The following is a 21134-nucleotide window of genomic DNA, read 5'->3' as shown; positions in this document are numbered from 1 at the left end:
GGGGCCCTGAGAATGGCCTGGAAGGCCCAAGCAGGGCGGCCCCCCGGGTTGGAGGCCCCCCCAGAACGGAGCTGCCAGAGGAGGGCCCTGGGGCTGCTACCTGAACCCCCAAAGCCGCCCTCCGTGGCCGAGCTGTCCCACGACTCCACGGCGCTGTCCACGCTGGGCACGGCGGGCGAGAAGCGGGCGGCCAGTGGGCCCCCCCTGAGGGCCTCAGGCGGGTCCTCGTCCACGTCGCTGGCCTCACTGAGGGTGCAGGACTTGAGGGGCGGGAGGGGGCCTGGAAGGGAAGGGGGGGTCTCGGTGCCACTGGCCGCCCCCCTCAGACGCGGCCACTCCCCGGGGCTGCCCTGGGCTCGAGGGCGACCGGAAGGCTGGAACCCATTTCACAGATGGGACCCCGGAGGCCCGGGAAGGCTGAGCGGCGGGTCAGCCCCAGTGCCCACCGCTCCTGCTGGCCTCTCCCCGGGCACGGGGGACAAGGTGGGGGAGGCAGGAATCTGCGACTGACAGCAGCCGCCCAACCTGTGGGACTTCCAGGGGCAGAGGCAGGGGTGGGGAGCGGCTCCAGGCTGGAGCGCACGGCCGCCATGCACACTCCCAGTCCCACCCCCCGCACTGCACCCCTGCACCCGTCCGCCCGGGGAGGGCCAACGCCCCTCTACGGACAGGCCTGAGCGGTAAGAGCCAAAACCACCGGGCCAGGGGACCCAGCGCCACCAGGAACGGCCCCAGGCCTTGGGCACCGGTGGCGAGAAGGAACGAGTGTGGCTGGACTCCACCTCCCCCTGAGCACTGTCTGCTCGAGCCTCCTCGGCAGGGGCTGGCGAGGAACTGGGGCACGTCCCTTCCTAACAGGGCAGTGTGGAGGGGCGGCTGGGCGCGGGGACGCTCACGGTCTAGCTGCTTCTTGATCTTCAGCGTGACGGTCTCTCCGGCCACCTGCAGGAGGTGGATGGCCTCACTCAGTGGCCGGCCCTTGAGGCTGACGCTGTTGATGGCCAGGATGCGGTCCCCAATGTGGATGGCGCCCGTCCTGGGGAAGCGGGATGAGAGTTAGACCCTCGGAGACCCCGAATGCGGGCCTGGCCAACTCCGTTAGCCCAGCTGCAAGAGAAAGTGTCCCGGGTTGGATCAAGAAAGATACCAAGTCGGAGTATAGAAGAACATCACATGAGGCTGACACCCATGGACAGTAGACACAAGGGCCAGGGGAATTGCCCCATAGCTGGAAGCCTGCTTCATGAGCGGAGGGGAGAAGGCAGATGGAATAGAGAAGGGATCACTAAGAAAATGATGGCTGGAGGAACCAGTCGGGATGGGAGATGCGTGCCGAAAGTAGATAAGGGACCAAACATGATGACCTCTCAGTGTCTGTGCTGTAAGCCATAATGTCCAAAAGCAGAGACAGAGTATGGGGAATATTGTCTGCCATGGAGGCAGGGGGAGGGTGGGAAGGAGGGTATACCCGGGATATTGGTGGTGGGGAATGTACTCTGGTGGAGGGATGGGTTTGATCATTGTGAGATTGTAACCCAAACATGAAAGCTTGTAACTATCTCACAGTGATTCAATAAAATTTTAAAAAAAAGATACAAAGTCTAAAACCAAGGAGGGGATTATGAAACTAGTGTCCGGCATGAATCTTAAGCAGAGTTTAAATCCCGCACACTGGGCTGTTTTCCTGATTTTCTGGAGCTTTTAACTCCTTTATCTGTAGAATGGGGTGACGACACTTATTTTTATCAAATTAAATCCAAGCTCAGCGGCATGCAGAAACGGATGGGCAGCCTTCCCTGTTCCTCTGTGCCTCAGTTTCCCCAGCTAGGGAATGAACAGGGGTCCCAGAGAACAAATCACAGGGGTCTCAGAGAGGAGAGGCTGACAAGGCAGAAGCATTGCTCTGGGGGCCATCACCTGAGGAGCTTTGAGGGAAACTTAGATTTCTGGGGTCTGGGTGTGAGGCGGGGCCGGGGCAGGGCAGGGGAGTGGGAAGAGGGGTGCTGGGACAACGGGCGGACAAAGCTCAGACCCCAAATGTCGGGTTAGCCCCAGGGGGCACTCAGGGGCCAAGTGCAGGTCAGGGTATGGCAGATTCGGGGAGGGGGCAGAGGACACCAGCTGCGTGGGACCCCGGCCCCCTGCCCCGTGTCTGGCTCGGGCCGAGCTGTGCTGGTATGACACAGACCCTGCCTGTTTGGGCCAAGGGGCCACATGCTAACTTCCCGACCGAGGAGTGGCTGAAATAAACATATTTAAGAGTCTGTTCGGGGCTTGTTCCATCTCCTAAGGATGCTGGGGAGGTTTTCAACCCGCGGTCCCCATTGTAACACCCTTGGGCAGCACCTCGAAGGCAGAGGGACTACCCACTGCCCCTCCCAGCCTCAAGACAGGGCTGAGGGGTGGGGGAGGCACCGACGGTCTGAAACGTCACGTGGGCCACTGCAGTCTGCTGGGTGTCCAGCAGGGGGCGCTCCAGGACCGAGGCACCAACAGCGCTGTGGGTTGGTCCAGCCTGGACTAGGCTGCAGAGGTGCCGCCGCCCTTCCAGTGCCACGCCCTCTCCTGGGGGTCCGGCCGCCGCCGCCCAGGCCTGGCCAGTCTCCGCCAGCACATCTCACGCACAGCACAGCGCACCGGGCTGCTTTCCTGGGCCCCGCCCTGAGGCCCCAGCAGCCCTGCGCCCCCAGAATGGCCCTTCCCGCAGCACCCCGCCCCCAAGCTGTGACACCAGGGGGAGAGCCGCCCAGCCCCCAGGGGACAGCGGGGGCCGTGGGGCCGGTCGAGGATCACACGTCCAGCTGCAGCAGAAGACGCTCGTGCCCAGCAGTTGGCACTATGCAGACGTAGGGGTGCGTCCAGGGTGGGGGGCTGTGGGCCCGCAGGACTGAGGCCCGGATAGGGCCGGGCCCGCCCGAGGTCACCCAGGGCGCTGGTGCTGGGACAGAGGTGGGGTCCCGGGGGGCTGGCCCCGCCCCAAGCCAGCTCTGGCCCCGCCCCAGCCAGTTCTGGCCACGCCCCCAAGCTAGCTCTGGCCACGCCCCCAAGCTAGTTCTGGCCCCGCCCCCAAACCAGCTCTGACCCCGCCCCAGCCAGCTCTGGCCACGCCCCCAAGCCAGCTCTGGCCACGCCCCCAAGCCCAGCTCACCTCTCGGCCAGCCCGCGCTTGGTGAGGCCCGAGATGACAATGGGGTCAAAGGGCTCCTCCGTGCCCGAGATGGTGATGCCCAGCGGGCCGCCGTAGCGCTTCAGCTCCACCGTGTAGCTGACGGCCCCGGTGGTCTCCTGCTCGTCTGCAAGAGGGAGCCCCCCCCCGGGCCCGGGGAGTTCCCACCGCTCGTCCCGGGACTCCCCCCCTCGCTGACGCCGTCAGGGCACACCCCGGGACCCCACGGCCGCCGTCTAGGGAAGAGTTTCCTGCATCCCGACACCGTCAAGGAGGGGAGGAAGGAAGGAGGCGGGACGCGTGCGCTGGGAAACCCAGGGTGAGCACTGGACACAGAGTTTTGACAGTGATGATGAAAACTGAGGCCAAGAAACGAGATTTCCAGTTCTTCCGGGGAACGTGACAAAGAAACCTGTCCGCAGTGTCCTTCCCTCCCGGGGCAGGCGCTGGCCGTGCCCCCGTGGTAAGGGGGTCATATTCCCTTAGCCGCAGTCCTCGCCCTTCCTCCCTGCCCCCCAGCCTCACCCCTGCTCCCACTCTCTTTCTCACACGCTCGCGCTGGGCCCCGCCTGGCCTCAGGCGCCGTCCTGTAGGGGAGGGGACCCCTGCGTCTGTCCCCTGCGTCTGTCCGCTGCGTCCGTCCCCTGCGTCCGACCCCTGCGTCCGTCCCCTGCGTCTGTCCGCTGTGTCTGTCCGCTGCGTCCGTCCCCTGCGTCCGTCCGCTGCATCTGTCCCCTGCGTCCGTCCCCTGCGTCCGTCCCCTGCGTCCGTCCCCTGCGTCTGTCCGCTGTGTCTGTCCGCTGCGTCCGTCCCCTGCGTCCGTCCGCTGCATCTGTCCCCTGCGTCCGTCCCCTGCGTCCGTCCCCTGCGTCTGTCCGCTGCCCACCCACTCCTCTGTGCCCGGAGACATCTCCTCCGCTGGCCTTTTCTGAGAGGTCCTGGGCCGTGGCTCCACGTGCCACAGCCCTCCCGGGTCAGTGTCCCGGGGGGTCCCCACGGCATGCCGGGGTGGGGGTGACCTCGAGACGGGGGTCGGGGCGCACCGGAGTTGTCCTCGTCCTTCCGGATCTTCAGCTTCACCAGGTCCTCGCATTGCCGCAGGATCTGCACGGCGTCCTCCATGGGGCAGTTGTCCAGCCGGACATTGTCGATGGCCAGCAGCTTGTCTCCCGGCTCCAGTGTGCCCGTCCTGCACCCGCAGGGCCGGGGCACAGGTTGGTGCCCCACCCGGGGGGGGACCCTGTCTCCCTCCCCCCGCCACGGCCGCGCCCCTACCTGTGGGCCACGCTGCCTTTCTTGATGTCCGAGATGATGAGAGGGTCCCCCCGCTTCCTGCTGGCGGCTGGGGAGGGAGCGGCGGTGAGTCGGCGGCCTCGGCAGGGGCTCTCGGTGCCAGCCTGGCGCCGGCCACCCCAGCCCTTTCCCCGCCACGCAGCCGAGCCCCCTGCACGCCAGGAGCCCCACGGGACGGGCTCAGATGGCGTCTGTGCCCAGCATCGGGCACAGGGGGCAGCGCTAGGGGGCCCAGCGGCATGTGCTGATAGTGCCACCCTTGGGTGCCACCCTTTGGCCACCAGGGGAACTGGGGGTGTCGCCAAGCTCTGCGGCTGCAGTCCCCGTCTAGGGACTGGAGACCCCAGAAGGCTTGGGAAACGCCACCCTGTGCAGGAACTCGGCTCCTGGGGGATTCGGCAGGGGCACGGCTGGTGCACGAGCGGGGAGATGTGCCCGAGCCGGCAGGGGTGCGGCTGGCACACGGGCGGGGCACTCACAGCTGATGGTGATGCCGAGCTCCACACCACGCCTCTTCGGCAGCTTCACGTGGAAGGTGCCGCTGCTGGGGATGACGGACTCTGCCACAAGCACAGCGGTGGTGAGACCCTGGCACACCCCCCCCATCCCCGCAGGCCGCGCCCGCCACCCCTGCATCCCGAGCCCGAGCCCGTCCTGCTTCTTCTGCCTGACACAGGGCAGGGGAGGCGGGGGGGAGGGGGAACGGGGAATGGTGAGCTGACAGACCCTCCCGCCCCTGGCCCAGCCACAGCACAGCGAGGAGGGCGATTGCCTCGCCCGCGGCTGACCCGGGCTCGACCCCCGGCACCCGCGGTGATGCCCCGAACCCCCGCCAGGAGTGATTCCCGAGCACAGAGCACCGCCGGGAGTGGCCCCCAAACAAACTGCCCCTGGCGAGAGCAGCGGGAGGCCAGCTGCCCGCGGGCCCCTCTCCCGCCGCGCCCTGGGCTTGTCCGCTGACTAGTCCCTCCGCAACAGCCCTTCCTCTGGCTGTGGCCACCGCACGCGGGGGAGCTGAGGCAGACAGGACCGTCAGCCGAGGGAACGCCTGCTCTCACGAGGGAGCCCCCCCCGCCCCCGGCAGGCCCCCGAGGCCCAGGACAGGACCACGCCGGGCGCCCTCACCAGCCACGTCGAACTCGATCTCGAGCACGACCTTGTGGGCCAGCGCCGCGTCCCGCAGCAGCTGGTTGGCCTCCTCCATGGTGCCGTCCTCCGTGGCGACGCCGTTGATGGACAGGACGCGGTCTCCCACCTGCAGCAGCCCACACCTGCGGGGGCAGAGAGAAGCCCTCAGCAGGCGCCTCGGGGCTACCCTGGGCCTCTCCGTGCCTGTCTGATGGAGGAGGCCCGGCTTTCTCGCAGAGTGTCAGGACCGGGTCGGGGGGGGGGGGGCGTTGTTCCTAGCAGTGACCAGTGACAATCTCGAAAATCGGTGGGAAGTCGGCGGTGACTCAGTTTCCCCGCTGTCCCCGGGGTCGGGGCCGGGCGCCGCGGGGCTCACCTCTCGGCGGGGCTGTCGGGCTCAATGAAGCGGACCAGGGGCGGAGACGAGAGCGTCTCGGTGGCGAACACGCCGCCCTGCAGCTGGAGGCCGAAGCCGCTGAGGGGGTCCCCGCAGAGCACGACCTCGGTGGTCTCCGTGTGCACGACCTGCCCGGCCGGCCCCACCGTGCTGGAGGCCAGTGACACTGCGGGGGAGGCGGGCACCACACTCAGACGGGCATCCGGGCACACGCGCCGGCCCCGAGTCACGCCGGGGTGGACAGAATCACACGGGCCCCGCGGGATCGGGGGTCCAGCCGGGAGACGCAGTCCCCGGGGCTGTGACGCCGAGACCAGAGGGTTGACAGGTCTCTGTGTCTGTGGGTCACACCCGGCGATGCCCAGGGCTGACTCCTGGCTCTGCACTCAGGAACTGCTCCTCCTGGCAGTGCTCGGGGGATCTAAGGGATGCCGGGGATCGAACCCAGGACAGCCATGTGCAAGGCAAACGCCCTCCCCGCTGTACTGTCACTTTGACCCCAGTATCATTTATTCCATCTCGTGCAACCCTCTCTCAGCATCGTGTGATGCCACCAGGGCTAGTGACGTCCCCTTCTCAGCTACGGTCACCAGCACAGGACTCCCTGCTCCGGGCGGGCCAGGCCCACGGTGCTCTAGTCACCGAGTCACACAGCCACCGTCAACAGCCACGGTGGACCAGTGGACCAAACCCTGCCAGCTGCCGCCTCGCTCCTGCCCTCGGTGCCAGCTCTCAGCACTGCCCGGAACTATTCCCTCTGGGCGGGCGTGGGGGCTCCTCGGCCTTCAGAGCCATGAGACGGGTGAGGCGGGAGGGCTGGGTCTGCCTGGATTCCCTCAGACTGTGTCTCCATCCATCCTCCCTAACCGTCCTCACGGCGTCACTAGCTGGAGCATTTCCTACATCCCGTTTAGCTTTCTTTCTTTCTTTTTGTTTTTTTTCCTTTTGGGTTACACCCGGCGATGCTCAGGGGTTACTCCTGGCTCTGCACTCAGGAATTACTCCTGGCGGTGCTCGGGGGACCCTATGGGATGCTGGGAATCGAACCCGGGTCGGCCGCGTGCGAGGCAAATGCCCTCCCCGCTGTGCGATCGCTCCAGCCCCTGCCTGTTTAGCTTTCATCAGGGAAGGCCATGGGGATGCTCCCGGCTCTCTGGCATGGTGTAAAGATGCCGGGATTTCCGCATCCCCCCCTTTGAGGGGGACAGGGGACAAGGCTTCCTCTCTTGTGTTTCTACCTAGCACCAGACGTGCTGGTCCTATGAAGATTCCGTGTTTAATTATCTAGCACGCTATGAGATATGTGTTGCTTCTCACTGGGTGAGCTCTACAGGAAAATAAAATCCGACCCTACCCAAAAATGGGGAGAAGAATGGACAAAAATGCTCCATATCACTAGTCATCAGGGAGATGCAAATCAGAACAGCAGCGAGATACCGTCTCAGGCCACAGAGACCGGCTCGCGCCAACAAGAACAGTGCCAACCACAGGGGGTGACCCCGGAGCCGGCCCCATGCGAGACCTGCCTGGCCCCGACACTGTGTCTCACTCCCGGGGAGGTGGCCCCACGCCGGCGGAGGTGTGACGCGCTGTGCCCCACTCTGACTCTCCCTCCCCCCCCGCCCCCACGTGAACCCGGGCTCTGCGCTCGGACACGAGATGGACCAGTCGCCGTGGGGCTGCCCGTCGCCGCTCGGAAAGGGCATCGGTGACGCCAGCACCGCCTGAGCCCGCCCCCCCACCCCCCAGACCCACACGACGCCCCGAGGGCTGCTCTGTGCCGACCCCCAGCCCAGCCCCCGGCGGCCCGCGGGGCCGTGCTCACGGGAACTCCGGTGCTCCCTTCGGCGCTGCTTCCGGCGCCCCACTGAGGTCCGGGGGCTCCCGGGCTGAGGCCCACGCGGGAGGGTGCCGGGGTTGGCGCTGGGGAAGGCGTGGTTCACGGTGGGCGAGGAAAAGGGCGTCGAGGACAAGGCTGGGGAGACGGGAGAACAGCCGCGTGAACCCCCCCCGCCACAGGACCCCCAGACGCCTCCCCAGGGAGGGCCACGGGGAGTGCCCGCTTGATCGGAACCCCCTCCCCCGACGGCGAGGGGGGCTCCTCCCGAGGAGCCGGGGAGAGGGCGGGGCCAGGGAAGGGGAGGGGCCGGGAGAGGGCGGGGCCAGGGAGAGGGCGTGGCCAGTGAGAGGGGGCGGGGCCAGTGAGAGGGCGTGCTGGGGAGAGGGCGGGGCCAGGGGCGCGTTACATTGGCTGGAGTCCTGGCCAGGGGGTGTGGCCCAGCTGGGGGTCCTGCAGGCGCCGGGCCGGGGGCTGTGGCAGGAGGGCACGCAGGGGCCCCAGTGGCGCGCGTGCTCTGCCGGCGGCACCTTCCCTGTGTGGGGAAGAAGAGGAGAGAGCGGGGACCCCAGCACGGCCCCTGTGGGCCCTCCAGCCCGCCCTCCTCTGGGAGGGGGTCTCCCGGGGTCGTCTTTGCTGTACGTGTGCTCCCCAGTGGAGCACAGACCCTGTCCCCCGCCTGCCACCCCACCAGCTCCCCAAACCAGCCGCCAAGGGGCGCCCCCGACCCCCCCCCCTCCCTGGGCCTGTCTCAGCTCTGCCTCCCACTGACGGGTTCACCCCGACTCCCTCTCTCCACCCACCCAGCTCTGGGCTGCCCTGTCACTGCCCCATGGGGGACGGGGCAAGCCCTGTCACCCGGCTGACCAGCCGGGGAGGGGATTCAAACCTGGGACAGAGCGAGGGCCAGGAGGGTGTTCGGCCTCCCCGGGAGCAAACCCGCCTCCACGCCCGGCCTAGGACGCCTGGACCACGGGCGGCTCGCGGGGAAGAAGGAGCCTCGTGGCCGCCTCCGTGAGGCCCCGGGACCCCGGCAGGCTGCCCCTGTGTCTGACGGGGCCTCCCTGCACGCCCGTGCATGTGGGGGTCTCCCGGCCGCTCTCAGATGAGGCCCTGGCAGGGAGGAAGCTCCCTCCGGGGGAAGCGGGGCTCACATCTGGAGCCAAGGTTGGGGTGCCAGGGCCCTGCCTGTCCTTCCTACCTCCCTGTGGGCACCCTCGAGCCCGTCCCTGGGGCCCGGTCGTGTCCAGAATAGCAGCTCCTGCTGCCCTTGCTACAGCTTGGCAGGAAGAGCCGGGGCAGGGGGGGTGGTCCTAGGACCTCCCTGCATCTCTGGCTACTCCTTGGGCCCCACTCAGAGTCCTGCACCTAGCCCAGGATTCAAGCTCCAAGTAGCAGAGAGCCCAGAAGAATAGTCCCCTCCATCTTTCTAGCCCCTTGCCTCTATTGATATAACCAATGACACAACTTGCTTTGCCGCACAGACGCTGGCAACTTGCCAACTCGAGTCCCCCCTGCCTTCTCTCTCTCCTGCTGCCTTGCGGTCTCCCCATGGGAGGGGACGCGTGTTCCAGCAAGTCCTGGCCGGCTGTGTCCTTCCTCCGTAGGCCGCCCTCAGGAGGGCTGGACCCCGGGACACGCCGACGTACCTGCCTCCGGGGGCTTCGGCGGCCGCCGCGCCTGGGGCGCCGGCAGGATCTCCAGCCGCACTTTCTCGGAGACGCTGGCCAGGAGCTGCGTGGCCTCGAGCATGGAGCAGTGCTCCGTGCTGGTGCCGTCGATGGACAGGATGTGGTCGCCGGCGTGAAGGGCCCCGCTCCTGGCCGGACCGTGGAGGGAGAGGGCGGTGGGCAGGGCAGCCCCGTGCACACTCCCCCCGCTACCCAGACCCCCCCCACACCCACTGGCCTCACCTGTCCACCACGCTGGCCGGCCTGATGCGGTCAATGGTGATGACCGGCTTGTTCCGGTGGGAGCCCGTGGTGAGCGAGATGCCCAGCGTGGACCCTGGCGTCTTGGTGATCTCCACCACCAAGGGCCCCGACGTGCTGGCCGCCGGGTCTGGCTCGGGAAGGAGGGGTGGGGCGGGCATGGTGGATTCCTCCCCGCCTCCCCCCCCCCCCTTGGAAGCCCCTCTCTGCTCTCTGCTGGCCAGGGACGTCCGTGCCTCGAGGCATGTGGACGGGCACAGTCCCTCCAAGCCCACACGGGCACTGAGCCACAGGCAGGCCGGACCTTGGGCCTGAGGGCTGGGCAGTGCCAACGCGGTCACCCCCTCTGTCCACCTTGGTGCTATGGGCACCAAGTCCTGTGGCTCACTGGGACGCCTTCCCCCAGCTCAGAAAAACACAATCCCCAGAGCCAGAGAGATAGCACAGCAGGGAGGTCACTGGCCTTGCACGCGGCTGACCCGGGTTCGATCCCCGGCATCCCACAGGGTGCCCTGAGCACCGTCAGGAGTGACTCCTGAGAGCAGAGCCAGGAGGAACCCCTGTGCATCATTGGATGTGACCCCCCCCAAAAAAATATGCAACTCCCCGCACCTCTGGGGCTCAGCAGAACCTGGCCCCCCCTGCTGCGTCTTCCCACCCCTCGGGGCGGCGGCCAGGCCAGGCCCCGCCCCTTCCTGCCGCCCGACGCCCACATCAAACCATCCAGGGTATTTAGTGCCGCTTCTCCCCGTCCCGCTCACCGGGCACGGCCACGTCGTACTCCACCTGGAAGAGCGCCTCGTGGCTGCACTGGCGCAGCGTGGCCAGGGCCGCCGTGTGGCTAGCCGCGTGCAGGGGGATCCCATCCACGCTCAGCAGCCGGTCGCCCGCCTTCAGGGAGCCCTCCCTGGGGGGAAGGCCCGGTCAGCCGCACGGCCGTGGGGGCTGCAAGGGCGCTGGGGGAGGCCGTGGGGGCTGCAGGGGCGTGGGGGGCGGCCTCGGGGGCAGGGGACTGAGGACGGGGAAGCGTGCAGACACGGAGGGCTCCGGTGAGGGACACGCGCCAGGGGACACGGGGCCCCAAGGTCCCAGCCGGCCGTCTCCGGGCCCTAGGTGCCAGGGGCCACTCCAAGCTGGGGCCCCCGAGGGGTCCAAGCTGGGGGTCGTGAAGGCCGGGGGGGGCCAGTCCCCGCCTAGTCCCCCGGGATGTCAGCTCCGACAGGTGGCCCGGGCTATTCCGGGAGGTTTAAGAATAACTCGGGACGGGCCCCGCTCCAGGACGGATTTAGATTCCTGACAAGGCCACGCCAGACTTCTCTTAAAACGGACAGACGTCGGGGCCTGGGATCTGGACGCATTCCTCCTGGTGCTGGGTGCGGGGTCCCAGAGGGACAGGGCCGAGGGACACGGTGCCGGAGCAGGCCGAGGCACAATGTCTCAGCTAAGCTGCCCCAGGTGCCCGACCGCTCTCGGGTCGTGGGGCTGGGCCCATTGCACAGACAGAGAAGTTGAGTCTGGGGATGACAGAGGTGACAGCCCACCAGGACAGAGCATGGCGGGGTGGGTGGGTGGGGGAAAGGGGGTTTCAGTCCTGCCGCCACCACGTGGCTCTGAGCGCGGGGTCCCCAGCCAGGCCTCCTCTGGAGAACGTGCGTGTCCCCACAGTGCCACCGCAGGGAGGGGCCCTGGGGCTCACCTGTCCGCGGGGCCGCCGGGCCGCACGTGTGTCAGGACGAGAGGGCGGGACTTGTGGCTGTCTTCGTGGGCGCCTCCTGGACAGACCCCAGAGAGAGCTGGACGAGCTGGGCCCCGCGGGGCCCCCGTCAGGACCCTTCGTCCCTCTGTCCTTGCCAGCCTGGGGGCCTCGTCTGTGACCCCGGGCCCCGCTGTCCCCGGAACCGGCCCCAGAGTCGCTCACACTGGGGCCCCTCAGCTGCTGCCCTGCACCCGGCCTTCCCCTGCTTCCCTGCGGGCCTCGGAGGCCGGGCTGGGCCCCGGCCAGGCGTCCACCACTATTGCTATTTGGGTTTGGGGGCCACGCCCGGGTTCTGCTCTGGCATCTTCCTGGTGGGGGAGGGGGCCCTACGGGGCGCCCGGGATCGAGCCTGGGTCGGACATGCGCAACCCCCTGAACTGTCGTCCCCGCCCCACCTCAAGGTCACTTCCTGGTGCAACTTTTCCCTCCCACAACCCCTCCTCACCCCTCTTTGTCGGCAAAGCTTTCCTTCAGCACCTGGCTGGAGGGGTCGGAGTCACCCAGGTCGGGGGACGCTAAGTCAGTAGAGGCCACAGGGTTACGGCGGGGAGGGACTTGGGACACCCAGCGGGGCTCAGGGCTGACTCCTGGGCACTCAGCAGTGCTCAGGAGTCACTGGTGGTGTTCAGGGAACCGTAGCTGGTAGTGGGGATGACACTGGGTCAGCCTCCTGCAAGGCGAGCACTTTGGTCTCTGTGCTCGCTCCCTGGCCCTCGAACCCTCACCCCGGCGAGAGGAGAGGCCCCGAATTTGCATGATTATATCCACCCCCCTCCCTGACCGCGGCCAGCCCTGCCACTGACCTCGGAGGACAAAGCCAAAGCTATTGCCCTCTTTGTAGAGGGCCACATCCACCGTCTTCGAAAGGGTCCCTGGGTTGTTCTCAGGGACTGAGGAGAACGGGAGACGCCTTTGAGTCCCGCAGTCAGCGGACCACGCCGGCAGATGCCCCCCAGAGCCCGTCGAGGACAGCCGGGTGACCACCGTGATCGCAGGCAGGAAACACCGCCCTCCCCTCCCCAGCTTCCGGGCAGGGTCAGTGAGCCCCCCTCCTCCTCAGCCCACCAGTCAGAAGGGGGAGGCGGCCGTGCCCGCACTCCCGACCCTCACGCTCGAGTTCCCGCGGGCCGAGACATTCTGGCCCGTCTCCGTTTTCAGACTCGGCCAACTTGAAACCCCGGAGGAACGACCCGGGGCCCCGACGGAGAGGTCGGGAGGGGCAGCTGCAGGCCAGGCTCAGTTCCGGGTCCCCCCTGTCTCCCTCACATGGATCTGGGGCCGTGGGTGTGGCATGATGGGGGGCCACGGGCAGGTGACGGCGTGCCGGGGTGGGGAGGATGTCTGGGCTGGTCTGCGGGGGTCCCCCACCCCCAGGCCCTGGAGGGGGCGGCAGCTCCGTGCACCCACCGGGCGGGGGAAGCTCATACTCCACCTCCAGCACCACGCGCTCGCCCACGTTCTTGAGCAGGGTGATGATCTCGTCGTGCCGCAGCTGCGTCAGGCGGATCCCGTTCACGGAACGGATGTAGTCACCCACGTTCAACAGGTCGCTCCTGGGGGGCCAGAGCTGGCACGTGGGCCCAGGCCCCCCGGAATCTGGCTCCTGGTTTTTTGGGTTTTTTTTTTGGCTTTTTGGGTCACACCCAGCGATGCTCAGGGGTGACTCCAGGCTCTGCACTCAGGAATTACTCCTGGCGGTGCTCGGGGGACCCTATGGGATGCTGGGAATCGAACCTGGGTCGGCTGCGTGCAAGGCAAACGCTTCATCCCTGCAATCCAGCCCGAGCCCCGCCCACCCAGCCCAAGCCCCGCCCACCCGGCCAGGCCCCGCCCACACACCCCTAGGCACGCTCCCCCGGCTCAGCCCACCAGTCAGAGAGGGGAGGCGGCCGGGCGCATGTTCAACCCTTAGGCTTGTGTTCACGTGGGCGGGGCGAGTTCTAGACGTTTCCATCTCCAGACTCCACCAACTTGTAGCTCTGGAGTTGGGATCCGCCCCCGGCCACTGTCCCCAGGATGGAGGGTCGGGAGGGGACCACTCCCAAAGGCCAGAGCCTTATTCCCTGTTATTTCTCCGGCCTGGGCTGGGGGGTGGGTCGTTCTCCAGGTGGGTTAGGAAGGGGTGTTTGGAGAACCAGGCGTTGGCCTCGCTCACCTGTGTGTCTGATGCCCCCAGACCCCCCTCCCCACCACGGCCTTCGGCTGCTCCTCCTGCACCCCATGACTCCCCCCAGCCAGCCCAGGCAGGGATCGGGGGTCCTGGGGGCTGGGCAGGGGGCGAGGAGCCCGCCTGAGAGGCCTGAGAGCCGCCCCTCCCGAACCCTGTTCTCGGGGACACGTGCTGCCGGCTGGACCCCGACTCACCTGGCTGCGAGCCCCCCAGGCCTCAGGTTGGAGACCCTGGGCTTGCCATCCTTGTCGGTGCCCCCCGAGATGGTCAGGCCCAGCGTGCTGCCTTCCTTCTTGATGAGCTCCACCACCGTGACCCCGCGGAACTCCTCTGCGGCAGACAGAAGCAGGGTGCCACCCCGGGCCCGGACCCCGGACAGGCCGGGAGGCCCGCGCCCCGGACAGGGCCTTGAGGGGTTACCTGGGATGCTCTGTCTGCGGCATGCGAGCGTCCCCTCCGGCCCGAGGGCGTCTTTGCCTCCTCTGGCATAGGGCTCGTCGTCTGCAGGGTGACAGGGGTGAAACACGAGTCGACTCGTCCATTTCCCTTCCTGCCACCAGCGACTCCGAGCACTCGAAGCTGAGTCTCAGAAGCCCGCTCCCCGGGGACCCCTGGCTGAAGGTGGGGCTCCCTGTGTCCACGACCCAGAGAAGGGGCCGCAGAGCTGGGCCAGTGTCTGCTTACTGGATCCAGGCATCTGGATGGTGTGATTTGGATTCGAACTTGGGTCTGCCGCCCTAGCCGGGCGGTGCGTGCATGCCTGCCGTGACAGGGGGCTCTCCCCGCGCTGAGCTGACCACGGGCAAGCCAACCCCCACGGACCACCCTCGAGAGCTGACGACCCAGAGGCTCAAACGGCCACAGGGAAATAAGTCCACGATTCTGGTACTCCTTACATTATTTTTTTCCTTTTGTTTTGTTTTGTTGGGGGGGTCACACCCAGCAGTGCTCAGAGCTTACTCCTGCCTCAGTGCTCAGGGATCACTCATGGTAGAACCCAAGGGACCCTCTGGTGAGGCTCAAGCTTGGTCGGCTGCATGCAAGGCAAGTGCTCTCCCTGCTCTCCTATTGCTCTGGACAGATTGTTTTTTTTTTTAATAATAGTATCGACAGGATCAGTAGCACAGCAGGTAGGGCATTTGCCTTGCATACGGCTGACCCAGTTCGATTCCTCCGCCCCCTCTCGGAGAGCCTGGCAAGCTACCGAGAGTATCCCCCCACAAGGCAGAGCCTGGCAAGCACCCCGTGGCGTATTTGATATGCTAAAAACAGTAACAACAAGTCTCACAATGGAGACGTGACTGGTGCCCGCTCGAGCAAATCGATGAGCAACGGGAGGACAGTGCTACAGTGATGGCCAGGAAGTGGTTCAAGGGCAATTCTGCCAGATGCGATTGTCCTGCAGGGGTTTCTCCTCACCAGGAAGCTGGCAAGCCCTGGTATAATAAGTCCTGTTCCCTCAGCATTTACTTCTAATCATTTTTGCCTCCTCGTCATATTAGCTCTATTTATTTTTATCTATGCCAAAATATTTTATCACCAACTCTGGAGATATGAAATTCTACCACTAAATATTTTTAGTATGCCTTTCGAGAAAAGGGTGAGGGGGCATATCTCTGACATGCCAAAAAAAGTACGTCACACAATGAAAATAGCTCCTTCTTTCGGAATCTGTGGGCCATACTTCCCATGAGGGTTTCTTCCGGAACGTTCAGCTCCGGCTTTGGAAAGTTCCTTCTCTGGCTGATCTCTGGACCCGCTGCTGCTCCTGTTCACCGCTCCTTATAACGTCTCTAATCATTCTAAATCCTTGCAGTTCATCGAGGGCTTATTTTTAATTGTCTTAATCTCTGGGGAGGGGCTTGTGATGTCTCTATGTCCACTTGGGGGTGGTTTTCCCCCATGGCCAGTAATTGCCGAGTGTCCGTTCATCTTTGACCAGGCTTTAACTATGGGACCTGGGCTCTGCCTGGTACCACCACGGCCCATCCTGACCTCTCAAATCTGCATTTTAGTTCTGAGCAATTATCTGCAATTTCCTTGGGATTTTTCACAGCCCGCGTTGTTTTTCCTGTGTGCGTGCTGTCATCAAGCCGGCTTTGCTTTCTTTTGTTTTTTTATTATTATTTTTTTTCTTACTGTTCTGTTGTTTTATTCCTCCATCTGCCTTGCGGCACTGACCCGACCTCGGTGTGGAGCTATGGGTGGTGGTTCCGCAGCACCACCCTTCTCCACTCTCCAGCCTCCGTCCACTGAGGGTTCATCTGAGCATCCTAGAGGAGCCCGAAGCTGGACAACGTCAGGGGAGCCGCTCTGGGAGGATGCCAGGGACCCCTGCCCGCACAGCCCTTGTGTCTGTCCTAACTGCCCCTCCAGAAGGGCCGGGGAGGGGGGATGAGGGACCTGCGCGGCCAGACTGGCACACACCCCGCACAGGTTTCCTTTAGCTTTCCAGATACCCACTGCCAACACACCTAACAAATAAGGAGACCGGTTCAGAGCCAGACGCAGACGTCAGACCCCTTGCCCAGACCCCGGGCCTGGCATTGCAGGGTGCTCGCTGTGCTTCCTGGGGCTTGGTGGGGGGGAAGCCCCTTGGGAGAGACCCCACCCAGCCCTGCTTCCTACCCAGGCTCCCCCGGGAGCCTGCCTATACCACTGGCCGCTGGGTCCCGGGCTCTGCGGGCCCAGCAGAACAGGGTTCAGTCCACAGCAGGCCTCGCGGGTGACCTCGCATGCGGCTGGCTGCTCTCCCGTATTTCTCCGTATGGAGGCGCAGCCCTGCGCGCCAACCGCTAGGTGCCAGTAGCACCGCACCCCAAAACACTAAGGCTGAGAAAGTAGCGAAGGTCACTGAGTACCACTGCTCACGTCAGACGTCCGGGTGGGGCCCTGGGGAGGTGGTGGGGGGGCCGCGTGGGTGGGATTAGCTGGGGGCGGGGACTCAGGCCAGGCGGGGCGGGGCCCAGGCTGAGGTGGGCGGGGCGAAGCATAGGTGGCAGGGTCTCTTGCCTGGGTAGAGATGGGGGTGGAGCTCAGACGGAGTGGGCGGGGCTCTGGCTGGGTGGGCGGGGCTCGGGTTGGGCGGTGTGGCTCAGGATGGGTGGGCGGGGCTCTGGCTGGATGAGCATGGCTCAGGTTTGTGGGCGGGGCTAACGCTGGTGGGCAGAACTCGGGCTGGGTGGGCGGGGCTTCAGGCTGGGTAGGCGGAGCTCGGTCTGGGTTGGGCGGGGCTCGGAGAGGGGTTAGCAGCGTGGGCGGGGCTCGGGTTATGTGGGCGTGCCTAGGGGTGTGTGGGAGGGGCCTGCCGGGTGGGCGGGGCTCGGGCTGGGTTGGGGGATGAAGGCGAGGCTCAGGCTGGATCTAGGTTGGGGCGCGGGAGGGGCTGGACGTGGGCGGGGTGGGGGCTGGGCTCAGGCTGGGGCAGGGCTGCAGCCTAGCCCCTCTAAGGAAGTGGGAGACTCCTCCCTGGAGGCACCATCTGGGTCCCCGGCCCCTCCCCCACCCTGTGATGCGGCTACCGCTCTTGCCGAGCGTGGTAGGTGCCAAATTCAACACCACTGCAGACAGGAATCACTTCCAGGGCTCCAGGGGGAGGGCCCCCAGCAGCTTCGCTCACGCCCCCCTTCTGAGGCCCCTCATTCACATCAGCCTGCAGACCCCGCACGCCTGTTCCTGGCAATGAATGCCTCTCCAGCGCTCCCTAAATCGCACTTCATTTGGATTCAACAAGATGTTTTTTGAGCTAATAAAATTTAAAAGACTGGATTCTAGCAACTGTGTCACTGAACGAGTCCGGGAGGGCGACTCGGGGTTAATCGGTCCTATCTGGGGTGCCGCGGCTGGCAGGAGACGTCCTCCTGGGACAGGGCTGGGAGGGACAGGGGAGCAGCGCCGGCCAAGAGTCTGGGCAGGGAGAGGCGGGTTCTTACAAACAGAAAGCAGAGAAGGCAGTTGGCCAGAGCCAGCCCACTGGGGTTTTGTTTTTCCGTGGGAGGGGGTTGTGTGGGGCCACTCCTGACGGTGCACAGGGGCTACTCTGGCTCGGGGGTCACTATTTCAGGGGTCACTCCTGGGGTCAGTGCTCAAGGCATCCCGTGCGGTGCCTCAAGACCAGTGCCTCCACCTCTGACCCTCCTGCAGCCCAAGAATGGAGAGCTTTCAGCTCCGGCACCAAAAACAAATCATCAAAAAGGCTCAGAACCCCACACTGAGGAATAGCGGCTCCCTGGAACCTGGGCTCTGAAGCCAGGATGCAAGAAGGCTGCTACTGACCACCACGCCCAAAAGAAGAAAGAGAGCAAAAGGGAATGCCCTGCCACAGAGGCGGGGTGGGGTAGAGGGGACCCGGTGGGGGTGGTGGGAGGGATACTGGGACCATTGGTGGTGGAAAACGGGCACTGGTGGAGGGATGGGTACTCGACCATTGTAAGACTGAAATGCAAGCACGAAAGTTTGTAAGTCTGTAACTGTCTGCAAGAGTTTGTAACTCTTGCCCAAATTGATGAACAACAGGAAAACAATGCTATAGTAACTGTACCTCACAGTGATTCACTAATAAAAAGTTTTAGTGTTTTTTTTTTCTTTTTGGGTCACACCCGGTGATGCACAGGGATTACTCCTGGCTCTGCACTCAGGAATTACTCCTGGCGGTGCTCGGGGGACCATGTGAGACGCTGGGAATCGAACTGCGTGCAAGGCAAATGCCCTCCCTGCTGTGCTATCACTCCAGCCCCTCACTAATAAAATTTTTTTTTTTAAAAAAGGTTGCAACTAAAGAAAAGAACCCACTTGTGTATGTGCATTGTGTGTGCGTGTGTGTGAATGTGTGTGTGTGACTTTAGCAGTGGACCAGAAGAGGAAGTCCCCCCCTACACACCTGGGGAGCACCCCACCTCCCCCACCAGCAGTAATGGAACCAAAAGAACCTGCTGCCAGCCCGAAGGCCGAGCAGAAGCCCAGGAATGATTCCCAGGCTCTGAGGTCCGATAAGGCTTCGAAGGAGACCAAGTCAAACACCAGCCCAGGTGGGGAAGACCCCGTAAGAACAGGGGCTCAGTCAGTACATCAATGGGACAGAAGACTCCAGCCAGAGGAGACCACCCACTGTCCTGAGCCCTTTCCTCGGGCCCATGCTAGGTCTGCACAGGGGGCCGGAGGCCTGGGCACCCCCGGGAAGGACCTCTGCAGTCAGCTTTGCAATGCGAGCTGGACGGGGATGCTCCGTTTCCCACCCACACGCATCCCAGACGTGCAGTTCCTTCTCCGCTACGGGGCTCTCTCTCCTCTCCCGAGAGGCCAGCGTTCTCTCCTGCCCACCTTTCTCTCTCCCTCCCTTCATCTGGGGGCCCGGTCTCCAGAGTGACCATCAGGAGGGGCCGGAGGCTGGGTCAGTGCCGGCCTCTCCAGGGGGTACTAGGGGCACTCCGTGATGCTGAAGATGGAACCAGGGTCGAGACATGCACAGCCACTGGGGGACCCGGTTAGGGGCTGGGAATGGAACCCGGGTGACCGTGCAGCTGCAAGGCCAGGCCAGAGCCTTAACCCCTCTCCCCACCCCGCTCTCACTCGCTGCCTTTCCAGACCCCTTCCTGCAGGAGGAGGCAGCAGGCCTGGACCCCCGGGCAGGGCGGACTCCCTTCGGCCTAAGACAGTGCGCCACACGCCCGTTCCCGCACCAGCCGGGCAGGGCGCGGGGGTCTCAGGCCGCAGGGCGCACGCAAGGCCCAGTTCTGGTCTCCCTGCTACCCCGGGCAGGTCGTGGGGGGCCAGCAGGTCAGCAGCTCTCGCTCTCTCCCTCTCTCTCTCCTCCCTCCCTCCCTCTCCTTCCTCCCTCCCTCTCTCCTCTTTCCCACGGTCCTCCTCTCCCTCCTCTTTCTCCTCTCTCCTCTCTCCTTTCCTCTCTTTCTTCTCTCTCCTCTCTCCCTTTCCTTTCTTTCCTCTCTCCTCTCCCCTCTCTCCTTACTCTTCTCTTTCTCCTTTCTCCTCTCTCCCTCTCTCCTCTCTCCCTCTCTCCTTTCTCTCCTCTCTCCTCTTTCCCCTCTCTCTTCTTTCTTCTCTCTCTTCTCTCCCTCTCTCTCTCCTCTCTCCCTCACTTTTCTCTCCTCTCCCCTCTCTCCCTCTCTCCTTACTCTTCTCTCTTTTTCTCCTTTCTCCTCTCTCCTCTCTCTCCTTCTCTCATTTCTGTCCTCTCTCTTTCTTCTCTCTCTCCTCTCTCCCTCTCTCCTCTCTCCCTCTCTCTCTCTCTCTCTCTCTCCCTCTCTCTCTCCTCTCTCTCTGTCTCTGTCTCTGTCTCTCTCTCTCTCCCTCTCTCTCTCCTCTCTCTCTGTCTCTGTCTCTGTCTCTGTCTCTCTCTCCCTCTCCCCCTCTCCCCCCTCTCTCTGCCAGTACTGCTCCACCGCGGGTTCCCACGCTCCCCTCCGCCCCTTTTTCTCCCTTGGTTTCCCCTCTCCTGCTGCCCTCATCCTAACGTTAACTCCTGGGGTGCCGCTGGGGCTGCGTGGACACGCGTGGGGGGGCAAGGTGAGTGAATCCGCCTCCTCCTCCCGAGCTGCCCCCGCCCCAGGCTTGCCCCCCCTTTTCCTGGCTTTCTGCCCAGGCTGGCCCAGCTCTTCTCCCGGGGGGGGGGGGCTGGCACGAGGCGCCCGACGCCCGTCAGCCTCAGTCGCAGACGTCAGTGAGGGTGAGATGCTGTGTGTGTGGGGGGGTCTCGCCTCATTGGTGAATGCCTGCTTTGGGGGGTTGGGGGGCTCTGGCCACACCCAGAAGTGCTCGGCGCTTACTCCTGGCTCTGCTCTCAGGGGTCACTCCAGGAAGTGCTCGGGGGGCAGTGCGGGGGGTTGGGGCCAGGCCGGCTGGCTCTGAGCCTGCCACAGGACAGCCTTCCCCACTGTCCTCTCTCTCTGTCCCCTGCACTGGCAAATGTCCGGACCCCTCCCTCGGTTGCCATTAAGTCTCTGGAGAGGTGAGAGATCTGAGAGGGCCCCCCGCCCCCCCCCCCGCCCTCAGTCACGCTCAGAATCACAGAAAGCCACAGGTTTGCCTCTTCGCAGGGGTCTCAGACCTCCACCCCCCTTCACGGGCCCACTGGGTGGGGGAGAAACAGGCAGCCCCCTCAGGGCCGTCAGGCCGGCTGACTAGAGCTCAGTTTCCCCATCTGTGAAATGGGGCCGTGCTCCCTGCCATGGCCAGCTGCCACCAGCTCAGGCTTGAGCATTTGAGGGAAGGATCTTATTTATAGAACGCCCCCCCAGGGGCTCAGACCCCAGCCCTCCTCCGGCGGAGAACATGCCTGCTCTCTTTCCTTTTTGTTCCGGGACCCGGTAATTATATGCTAGAGATGAAGGCTTTTCAAAAACAGCTTTCCCACCAATTTTCAGCTGGAAACGTGCATAAAAAACAGAGATATTTTTAGCCCCGTGTGTGCGCGCGTGTGCGTGTATGTATGTGTGTTTGT

At 64.7% G+C, this 21134-nt stretch overlaps 1 protein-coding gene across 4 annotated transcripts in view; it reads right to left on the bottom strand.

Moving 5' to 3' along the window:
- GRIP2 (glutamate receptor interacting protein 2) overlaps nucleotides 1-21134 on the bottom strand; it is a 66685-nt gene that overhangs the window by 5355 nt on the left and 40196 nt on the right. For all 4 annotated transcript variants that reach the window (XM_055134352.1, XM_055134355.1, XM_004613190.2 and 1 more), the window contains exons 2-19: nucleotides 14099-14179; nucleotides 13873-14008; nucleotides 12916-13061; nucleotides 12312-12398; nucleotides 11449-11524; nucleotides 10514-10659; nucleotides 9735-9882; nucleotides 9471-9640; nucleotides 8231-8356; nucleotides 7810-7959; nucleotides 5964-6150; nucleotides 5585-5730; nucleotides 4939-5019; nucleotides 4442-4508; nucleotides 4210-4355; nucleotides 3149-3293; nucleotides 897-1036; nucleotides 101-280 (exon numbers count right to left, since the gene is read on the bottom strand). In XM_055134352.1, coding sequence (XP_054990327.1) covers nucleotides 101-280; nucleotides 897-1036; nucleotides 3149-3293; nucleotides 4210-4355; nucleotides 4442-4508; nucleotides 4939-5019; nucleotides 5585-5730; nucleotides 5964-6150; nucleotides 7810-7959; nucleotides 8231-8356; nucleotides 9471-9640; nucleotides 9735-9882; nucleotides 10514-10659; nucleotides 11449-11524; nucleotides 12312-12398; nucleotides 12916-13061; nucleotides 13873-14008; nucleotides 14099-14179 — 2358 coding nt within the window. The remainder of the gene's footprint in view (nucleotides 1-100; nucleotides 281-896; nucleotides 1037-3148; nucleotides 3294-4209; nucleotides 4356-4441; nucleotides 4509-4938; nucleotides 5020-5584; nucleotides 5731-5963; nucleotides 6151-7809; nucleotides 7960-8230; nucleotides 8357-9470; nucleotides 9641-9734; nucleotides 9883-10513; nucleotides 10660-11448; nucleotides 11525-12311; nucleotides 12399-12915; nucleotides 13062-13872; nucleotides 14009-14098; nucleotides 14180-21134) is intronic.

This window comes from Sorex araneus, chromosome 4 (assembly GCF_027595985.1).
Source record: "Sorex araneus isolate mSorAra2 chromosome 4, mSorAra2.pri, whole genome shotgun sequence".
NCBI classification, from domain to species: domain Eukaryota; kingdom Metazoa; phylum Chordata; class Mammalia; order Eulipotyphla; family Soricidae; genus Sorex; species Sorex araneus.
Note: the sequence above shows the minus strand (reverse complement) of the source record. Positions and strands in the feature narration are given on the sequence as shown.